The following is a 10,718-nucleotide window of genomic DNA, read 5'->3' on the forward strand; positions in this document are numbered from 1 at the left end:
CCTGTTGTGGACCCCCTCCCCAGCTCCTGTCCCCCAGTAATGTAGCGGTGTATGGAGGGATGTGTGCCCTGGCCACCTTCGACAGACAGGAACTACAGAAGAACATCATCTCAAGCAGGTAGGCTCCCTACCCAGTGTGCACCACACTTAGTCGTACACTTCAGGTAAATGCTAACTGTTGTTAATTGAAGAGCTTCATTGTTCTCTCCATGTTAACTGAAGAGCTTCATTGTTCTCTCCATGTTAATTGAAGAGCTTCATTGTTCTCTCCATGTTAATTGAAGAGCTTCATTGTTCTCTCCATGTTAACTGAAGAGCTTCATTGTTCTCTCCATGTTAACTGAAGAGCTTCATTGTTCTCTCCATGTTAATTGAAGAGCTTCATTGTTCTCTCCATGTTAATTGAAGAGCTTCATTGTTCTCTCCATGTTAATTGAAGAGCTTCATTGTTCTCTCCATGTTAATTGAAGAGCTTCATTGTTCTCTCCATGTTAATTGAAGAGCTTCATTGTTCTCTCCATGTTAATTGAAGAGCTTCATTGTTCTCTCCATGTTAATTGAAGAGCTTCATTGTTCTCTCCATGTTAATTGAAGAGCTTCATTGTTCTCTCCATGTTAATTGAAGAGCTTCATTGTTCTCTCCATGTTAATTGAAGAGCTGCATTGTTCTCTCCATGTTAATTGAAGAGCTTCATTGTTCTCTCCATGTTAATTGAAGAGCTTCATTGTTCTCTCCATGTTAATTGAAGAGCTTCATTGTTCTCTCCATGTTAATTGAAGAGCTTCATTGTTCTCTCCATGTTAATTGAAGAGCTTCATTGTTCTCTCCATGTTAATTGAAGAGCTTCATTGTTCTCTCCATGTTAATTGAAGAGCTTCATTGTTCTCTCCATGTTAATTGAAGAGCTTCATTGTTCTCTCCATGTTAATTGAAGAGCTTCATTGTTCTCTCCATGTTAATTGAAGAGCTTCATTGTTCTCTCCATGTTAATTGAAGAGCTTCATTGTTCTCTCCAAGTGGACGGCCTTGATGAGAACTGTTATGGAGAGGAGCAGCTTGTTGGGTGATGACAGATTTCAGTACATAATGAAACGTCAGCATCTCTCTTTCTCTCTCTCTCTTTCTCTGTTCTCTCTTTCTCTCTCTCTCCCTGTGTCTCTCTCTCTTTCTCCCTGTCTCTCTCTCTGTTCTCTCTCTCTCTCTCTGTTCTCTCTCTCTCCCTGTGTCTCTCTCTTTCTCCCTGTCTCTCTGTCTCTCTCTCTCTCCCTGTGTCTCTCTCTCTTTCTCCCTGTCTCTCTCTGTTCTCTCTCTCCCTGTGTCTCTCTCTTTCTCCCTGTCTCTCTCTCTCTCCCTGTGTCTCTCTCTTTCTCCCTGTCTCTCTCTCTCCCTGTCTCCCTGTCTCTCTCTCTCCCTGTCTCCCTGTCTCTCTCTCTCCCTGTCTCTCTCTCTCTTTCTCTCCCTGTCTCTCTCTCTCTTTCACTCTCTTTTTCTCCCTGTCTCTTCTCTCCCTCTCTCTTTCTCTCCCTGTCTCTCTCTCTCTTTCTCCCTCTCTGTCTCTCTCTCTCTTTCTCCCTGTCTCTCTCTCTCTTCTCTCTCTCTCTCTCTCTCTCTCTCTCTCTCTCTCTCTCTCTGTCTCTCTCTCTCTCTCTCTCTCTGTCTCTCTCTCTCTCTCTCTCTCTGTCTCTCTCTCTCTCTGTCTCTCTGTCTCTCTCTCTGTTCTCTCTCTCTCTTTCTCCCTCTCTGTCTCTCTCTCTCTCTTTCTCTCCCTCTCTTTCTCTCCCTGTCTCTCTCCCTGTCTCTCTCTCTCTTTCTCCCTGTCTCTCTCTCTCTCTTTCTCTCTCTCTCTCTTTCTCTCTTTCTCCCTGTCTCTCTCTCTTTCTCCCTGTCTCTCTCTCTCTCTTTCTCTCTTTCTCTCTCTCTCTCTCCCTGTCAAATTCAAATTCAAATTCAAGCTGCTTTATTGGCATGAAAAACATTGTGTCAATATTGCCAAAGCAACAATGTATACAATATACATTGTAACAAAATTATAAATGATAGCAAATAATAATATAAAATGGTAGTAAATAATAATACAAAATTAAATACAAAAATAATAACAATAAAATGGTAACAGTCTACAGTAAACATTAATAATTATAGTAATAACAATAATAGTAATAATAAGTAAGTTACTGTTTACTATGCAGATGTTATTATTCAGTGTCCCTCAGGCTATGGCAGGAAAATACATATTTGGCTGCAAGAGGAGCCATTGCTCCTTCGCCCATGAGTATTCTTAGTTTTTCCTCTGGGTTCAATTTGTAAAAATTTGGAATATATGTAGTCATTTCTGTGAATAATGAATCTCTTTGTGAGGAATATTTATCACAGTAAAGGAGAAAGTGCATCTCTGTCTCTACCTCCCCTGTCATGCAGTGACCACATACACGCTCCTCTTTGGGTAGCCATGTCTTTTTATGTCTGCCGGTTTCTATTGCCAATCGGTGGTCACTCAGCCTGTACTTGGTAAGGATCTGTCTCTGCTTCGTATCTCTGACAGAGTAGAGATAATCAGCCAATTCATATTCTCTGTTTAGGGTCAGATAGCAATTTAGTCGGCTTTGGGATTTTGTTTCGTTTTTCCAGTATTGTAAATATGATTCCTTTGATTGGTTCATAATTTTGCTTATTGGAATTCTTTCTTTTGAAGCAGTGCTGGTGTCAGCTTGGTTGGTGAGGTCCAACACCAGCTGACTGAGAGGGCTCGTTTCTGGGCTCAGCTCTTGGGCTTGAAGTGCTTTAAATTGCAGACTCGAATTTGGACTTGAATTTAGATGTAGCCAAAATTTTAATGATCTTTTCTGTATTTTCATTATTACTGGAAAACGGCCCAATTCTGCCCTACATGCATTAGTTGGTGTATTTCTCTGGACTTGTAGAATTTTCCGACAGAATTCTGCATGTAGGGCTTCAATTGGATGTTTGTCCCACATTTTAAAATCCAGTTTATTGAGTGGCCCCCAAACCTCACTTCCATAAAGTGCTATTGGTAGGATTACACTGTCAAATATTTTAGTCCAAATTCTAATTGGGATGTTGATTTTGAATAATTTCATTTTTATTGCATACATTGCTCTGCGGGCTTTTTCTTTGAGTGCCTTCACTGCCATATTAAAGTTTCCCGATGCAGATATGGTCAGACCAAGGTAGGTGTAATTTTTTGTGTGTTCAATTAAGGTGTTGTTCAGGGTGAATTTACATTTGTGTTTCTGACATCTGGGTTTTTTTTGGAAAATCATGATTTTAGTTTTTTGGAAATTTACTGCCAGGGCCCAATTATGGCAATATTGCTCCAGAATATTAATGTTTTGTTGAAGACCTTCTTTGGTTGGTGATAGAAGTACCAAGTCATCAGCATATAGCAGGTATTTCACCTCTGTGTCAAATAGTGTGAGTCCTGGGGCTGGAGATTGGTCCAACATGTCTGCTAATTCATTGATATAAATGTTGAAAAGATTTGGACTCAAATTGCAGCCTTGTCTCACACCTCGACATTGTGAAAAAAATTCTGTTCTTTGGTTTTTGATTTTTATTGCACACTTGTTTTCTGTGTACATACATTTTATTAAGTCATACACCTTACCACCAAGCCCACTTTGTAGAATTTTGTAGAATAGCCCTTCGTGCCAAATCGAATCAAATGCTTTTTTAAAGTCAATAAAGCAAGCAAAGATTTTGCCCTCTTTTTTTTGGTGGACGTGTTTATTAATTAGTGTGTGTAAGGTGTATATATGGTCAGTAGTGCGATGGTTAGGGAGAAAGCCAATTTGACATTTACTTATTACATTTTTTTCTTGAAGAAAGGTTTGAATTCTTGAATTCAAAATGCTACAGAAAATCTTTCCCAAGTTACTGTTGACGCAAATTCCCCTGTAATTATTGGGGTCTGATTTGTCTCCACTTTTGTGGATAGGGGAGATGAGCCCCTGGTTCCAGACATCAGGGAAGCAGCCAGAAGTTAAAACCATGTTGAACAATTTAAGCACAGCATTTTGCAACTCAGGTGTGCTGTTTTTCAGCATTTCATTTCTGATGTTGTCTACACCACAAGCCTTTTTTGATTTAATAGATTTTAGCTTTTCATTTAGTTCTTGTTGGGTTATTGGGTAATCTAATGGATTTTGGTTGTTTTTAATGACTGATTCCAGGATGTTCAATTTTTCTTTAATTTCTAATTGGTTCTGGTTTAAGTCTTTTTGTGGGATGTTTTTGTATAGATTATCAAAGTAAGTTTTCCAAATTCCTACATCTTGTATGGCTAATTCTTGTGGCTTTGATGTGCTTAAATTGTTCCACATGTCCCAGAACTGATTTTGGTCAATTGCGTTTTCAATTTCATCAAGTGTCTTGTTGGTATAATTCAATTTCTTGCATTTCAGTGTTTGTTTATACTGTTTCAGAGTTTCAAAGTATTCATATCGTAGCTCTGGGTTGTTTTGCTGCTTATGTTTTTTGTTTGACATTTGTCTTAGGTGTTTTCTAATTGTTTTACATTCATTATCAAACCATTTGTCAGAAACATTTTGATTTTTGCTTCTGATGTTGCATTGCTTTGGTTTTCTCAAATTTGCTTTCGATGCTGCTTTTTGGAATATGCAGTTGATGTTTTGGGTAGCTGAATTGACACCATCTTTATTGTTTTGGTACTGTGAGTTATTGAAAAACTGTATAGAGTTCATCATTTCATTTGAGTTCAATGTTTCAATGAATGCCTCTGCACTGTTTGGAGCCCATCTGAACGATTGGTTTATGTTGTAAAGTTTATTGGGCTGTTTTTTTGAATGAATATTGCCAGTTAATTTCTTCAGAAACACGTTGATCTGACTGTGATCTGACAATGGTGTCTGTGGTCTGACAGTGAATGCACTAATGGAGGAGGGGTCAATGTCAGTGATGGCATAATCGACTACACTTGTCCCAAGAGCTGAGCAGTAAGTAAACTGTCTCTCTCTCTCTCTTTCTCCCTGTCTCTCTCTCTTTCTCCCTGTCTCTCTCTCTCTCTTTCTCTCTTTCTCTCTCTCTCTCTCTCTCTCTTTCTCCCTGTCTCTCTCTCTTTCTCCCTGTCTCTCTCTCTCTCTTTCTCCCTGTCTCTCTCTCTTTCTCCCTGTCTCTCTCTCTCTCTTTCTCTCTCTCTCTCTCCCTGTCTCTCTCTCTCTCTTTCTCCCTGTCTCTCTCTCTTTCTCCCTGTCTCTCTCTCTCTCTTTCTCTCTTTCTCTCTCTCTCTCTCCCTGTCTCTCTCTCTTTCTCTCTTTCTCTCTCTCTCTTCTCTCCCTCTCTCTTTCTCTCCCTGTCTCTCTCTCTCTTTCTCCCTCTCTGTCTCTCTCTCTCTTTCTCCCTGTCTCTCTCTTCTCTCTCAAATTCAAATTCAAATTCAAATTCAAGCTGCTTTATTGGCATGAAAAACATTGTGTCAATATTGCCAAAGCAACAATGTATACAATATACATTGTAACAAAATTGTAAATGATAGCAAATAATAATATAAAATGGTAGTAAATAATAATAAAAAAATAAATACAATAAAATGGTAACAGTCTACAGTAAACATTAATAATTATAGTAATAACAATAATAGTAATAATAAGTAAGTTACTGTTTACTATGCAGATGTTATTATTCAGTGTCCCTCAGGCTATGGCAGGAAAATACATATTTGGCTGCAAGAGGAGCCATTGCTCCTTCGCCCATGAGTATTCTTAGTTTTTCCTCTGGGTTCAATTTGTAAAAATGTGGAATATATGTAGTCATTTCTGTGAATAATGAATCTCTTTGTGAGGAATATTTATCACAGTAAAGGAGAAAGTGCATCTCTGTCTCTACCTCCCCTGTCATGCAGTGACCACATACACGCTCCTCTTTGGGTAGCCATGTCTTTTTATGTCTGCCGGTTTCTATTGCCAATCGGTGGTCACTCAGCCTGTACTTGGTAAGGATCTGTCTCTGCTTCGTATCTCTGACAGAGTAGAGATAATCAGCCAATTCATATTCTCTGTTTAGGGTCAGATAGCAATTTAGTCGGCTTTGGGATTTTGTTTCGTTTTTCCAGTATTGTAAGTATGATTCCTTTGATTGGTTCATGATTTTGTTTATTGGAATTCTTTCTTTTGAAGCAGTGCTGGTGTCAGCTTGATTGGTGAGGTCCAACACCAGCTGACTGAGAGGGCTCGTTTCTGGGCTCAGCTCTTGGGCTTGAAGTGCTTTAAATTGCAGACTCGAATTTGGACTTGAATTTAGATGTAGCCAAAATTTTAATGATCTTTTCTGTATTTTCATTATTACTGGAAAACGGCCCAATTCTGCCCTACATGCATTAGTTGGTGTATTTCTCTGGACTTGTAGAATTTTCCGACAGAATTCTGCATGTAGGGTTTCAATTGGATGTTTGTCCCACATTTTAAAATCCAGTTTATTGAGTGGCCCCCAAACCTCACTTCCATAAAGTGCTATTGGTAGGATTACACTGTCAAATATTTTAGTCCAAATTCTAATTGGGATGTTGATTTTGAATAATTTCATTTTTATTGCATACATTGCTCTGCGGGCTTTTTCTTTGAGTGCCTTCACTGCCATATTAAAGTTTCCCGATGCAGATATGGTCAGACCAAGGTAGGTGTAATTTTTTGTGTGTTCAATTAAGGTGTTGTTCAGGGTGAATTTACATTTTTGTTTCTGACATCTGGGTTTTTTTTGGAAAATCATGATTTTAGTTTTTTGGAAATTTACTGCCAGGGCCCAATTATGGCAATATTGCTCCAGAATATTAATGTTTTGTTGAAGACCTTCTTTGGTTGGTGATAGAAGTACCAAGTCATCAGCATATAGCAGGTATTTCACCTCTGTGTCAAATAGTGTGAGTCCTGGGGCTGGAGATTGGTCCAACATGTCTGCTAATTCATTGATATAAATGTTGAAAAGATTTGGACTCAAATTGCAGCCTTGTCTCACACCTCGACATTGTGAAAAAAATTCTGTTCTTTGGTTTTTGATTTTTATTGCACACTTATTTTCTGTGTACATACATTTTATTAAGTCATACACCTTACCACCAAGCCCACTTTGTAGAATTTTGTAGAATAGCCCTTCGTGCCAAATCGAATCAAATGCTTTTTTAAAGTCAATAAAGCAAGCAAAGATTTTGCCCTCTTTTTTTTGGTGGACGTGTTTATTAATTAGTGTGTGTAAGGTGTATATATGGTCAGTAGTGCGATGGTTAGGGAGAAAGCCAATTTGACATTTACTTATTACATTTTTTTCTTGAAGAAAGGTTTGAATTCTTGAATTCAAAATGCTACAGAAAATCTTTCCCAAGTTACTGTTGACGCAAATTCCCCTGTAATTATTGGGGTCTGATTTGTCTCCACTTTTGTGGATAGGGGAGATGAGCCCCTGGTTCCAGACATCAGGGAAGCAGCCAGAAGTTAAAACCATGTTGAACAATTTAAGCACAGCATTTTGCAACTCAGGTGTGCTGTTTTTCAGCATTTCATTTCTGATGTTGTCTACACCACAAGCCTTTTTTGATTTAATAGATTTTAGCTTTTCATTTAGTTCTTGTTGGGTTATTGGGTAATCTAATGGATTTTGGTTGTTTTTAATGACTGATTCCAGGATGTTCAATTTTTCTTTAATTTCTAATTGGTTCTGGTTTAAGTCTTTTTGTGGGATGTTTTTGTATAGATTATCAAAGTAAGTTTTCCAAATTCCTACATCTTGTATGGCTAATTCTTGTGGCTTTGTTGTGCTTAAATTGTTCCACATGTCCCAGAACTGATTTTGGTCAATTGCGTTTTCAATTTCATCAAGTGTCTTGTTGGTATAATTCCATTTCTTGCATTTCAGTGTTTGTTTATACTGTTTCAGAGTTTCAAAGTATTCATATCGTAGCTCTGGGTTGTTTTGCTGCTTATGTTTTTTGTTTGACATTTGTCTTAGGTGTTTTCTAATTGTTTTACATTCATTATCAAACCATTTGTCAGAAACATTTTGATTTTTGCTTCTGATGTTGCATTGCTTTGGTTTTCTCAAATTTGCTTTCGATGCTGCTTTTTGGAATATGCAGTTGATGTTTTGGGTAGCTGAATTGACACCATCTTTATTGTTTTGGTACTGTGAGTTATTGAAAAACTGTATAGAGTTCATCATTTCATTTGAGTTCAATGTTTCAATGAATGCCTCTGCACTGTTTGGAGCCCATCTGAACGATTGGTTTATGTTGTAAAGTTTATTGGGCTGTTTTTTTGAATGAATATTGGCGGTTAATTTCTTCAGAAACACGTTGATCTGACTGTGATCTGACAATGGTGTCTGTGGTCTGACAGTGAATGCACTAATGGAGGAGGGGTCAATGTCAGTGATGGCATAATCGACTACACTTGTCCCAAGAGCTGAGCAGTAAGTAAACTGACCTAAAGAGTCCCCTCTGATTCTACCATTAAGCATGTACAGGCCTAAGGCTCGACAGAGATGTACTAACTCTTTTCCATTTTTGTTCAGTATTTGGTCAGGACTGTTTCTATTATTTATAATAGGGCTACTGTACAAGGAGGGGTGTCCAAATATGTGGTGGTTACCTCCCGCATCAGTGTAGTCAGGCTCAGAACCTGTTCTTGCATTGAAATCTCCACAAAGAAGCACTTTACCCTGCGCCTGAAATGTAATGATTTCTGTCTGGAGATTGTCAAAAAACTGATCATCATAATATGATGAATCTGAAGGAGGAGCATAAGCTGCACATATGTATACATCATTGTCACAATAGATTGTACCTTTGTTAAGTTTTAGCCAAATGTGAGTGGTACCTTTTTTCATTTCATTCAGTGCTAAGTCCTGCTTATGCCAAATGATGATTCCACCTGAGTCTCGGCCCCGTTTAACATTTTTATGTTTGATTGATGGTAGTAAACTTTCTCTATAGCCTGAGGGACACTGAGTATCTATGTCTCCACGACACCATGTTTCCAGTAGGATTATGATGTCCTGTCCCTTGATGTTTTTAATCAATTCTGGATTAGTTGTTTTATAACCAAAATGTGAAGAGTATAGGCCCTGGATATTCCAAGAGCTGATAGTTAATGATCTCATTTATAATAAGTGATATTCACTGGTTTGAGTAAAGTACATCGAAAAAAAAACAAAAAAAATAAAATATGTATATATACATATATATACATACACATATACATATATATACATACATACATACACATATACATACATATATACATACACATACATATATATATACATATATATATACATACACATACATATACACACATACATACATACATACATACACACACACACACATACATACATACATATATATATACATATATATACACATACATATACACATATATACATATATATATATATATATATACACATACATGCACATACACATATACACACATACATACATACATACACACACACGCACACACACACACACACACACACACCATTACATATAATAATTATTATAATACCGGTGTCAATACATTTAGGAATATTTGTAAACAAATGAATAAGAATGGAATAAGATTGCATTGTACTTATGTTATGTGCAATCTGCAACCCTGTGTGTTTGTGTGTGTGTGTGTGCGCGTGCGTGCCCGTGTGTGAATTAAAGGGACTGTCTAGCTCAGTAGTCTGCATATTAGTTGCAGTAGTTGGCGCACCTCTCCTATCTCTGATTGTTCTAGGGGTCTTCTGCCAGAGGTTACCTCAGCATATGTAGGCTGACGATCTAATTGATACATGGTGTGGACTGCATCATGTGGTCTACTTCCCTGAAGGGCAGTGTTCTGACCGACCCTGGAGTAGTGGTCAGAGCTGTGTTGTGATGGGCTGGGTCTAGTAGAGCTGTGTTGTGATGGGACAGGTCTAGTAGAGCTGTGTTGTGATGGGCCGGGTCTAGTAGAGCTGCGTTGTGATGGGCCGGGTCTAGTAGAGCTGTGTTGTGATGGGCCGGGTCTAGTAGAGCTGTGTTGTGATGGGCCGGGTCTAGTAGAGCTTTGTTGTGATGGGCCAGGTCTAGTAGAGCTGTGTTGTGATGGGCCAGGTCTAGTAGAGCTGTGTTGTGATGGGCCAGGTCTAGTAGAGCTTTGTTGTGATGGGCCAGGTCTAGTAGAGCTGTGTTGTGATGGGCCGGGTCTAGTAGAGCTGTGCTGTGTTGGGCCTGGTCTAGTAGAGCTGTGCTGTGTTGGGCCTGGTCTAGTAGAGCTGTGCTGTAATAAGCCATGTCTGGCTCTTTTCTCCTCGGGATGGTGGAGGTACTGTTGTTTCAGAAGGTGGGGCGTGGGACCTTTGTTGCTGGGGTGATGGGTGTGTGGGTCCCTGCCAAGTGTTGCATCTTTTAGGTCCTTGGCAAAGGTTCTGATACTGTCCTGATCAAGATGTATATTATCATATAAGTGTTGACATGTCAGAGTGGGGTGGTGAGCCGTTCTGACGTTGAGCAGTGAGGCACAGTCCACAGTGATCTGTTGATTTATTTTGTCGATCAACTTTTCTGGGAAGTCTTTTCTTGGTAGGAGGGTGGACACAACTATATTGGTTGTTGGGAACATAGCCTGTGCCCGTTCTGCCACTCTTCTCACTGCCCCAGATACATTTTCACCTTTGGCATGAAGGTCGTTTGTGCCAGTGTGGATGATGATGTTGTCAGGGG

At 38.9% G+C, this 10,718-nt stretch overlaps 1 protein-coding gene across 3 annotated transcripts in view; it reads left to right on the forward strand.

Annotated features, from left to right (window-relative positions):
• Positions 1-10,718, forward strand: part of gps1 (G protein pathway suppressor 1) — a 41,291-nt gene that overhangs the window by 18,066 nt on the left and 12,507 nt on the right. For all 3 annotated transcript variants that reach the window (XM_090197715.1, XM_090197716.1, XM_090197712.1), the window contains exon 9: positions 24-118. In XM_090197715.1, the coding sequence (XP_090053841.1) occupies positions 24-118 (95 nt within the window). The remainder of the gene's footprint in view (positions 1-23; positions 119-10,718) is intronic.

Source organism: Oncorhynchus mykiss, chromosome 13 (genome assembly GCF_057628025.1).
Source record: "Oncorhynchus mykiss isolate SJ-2025 chromosome 13, ASM5762802v1, whole genome shotgun sequence".
NCBI lineage: Eukaryota > Metazoa > Chordata > Actinopteri > Salmoniformes > Salmonidae > Oncorhynchus > Oncorhynchus mykiss.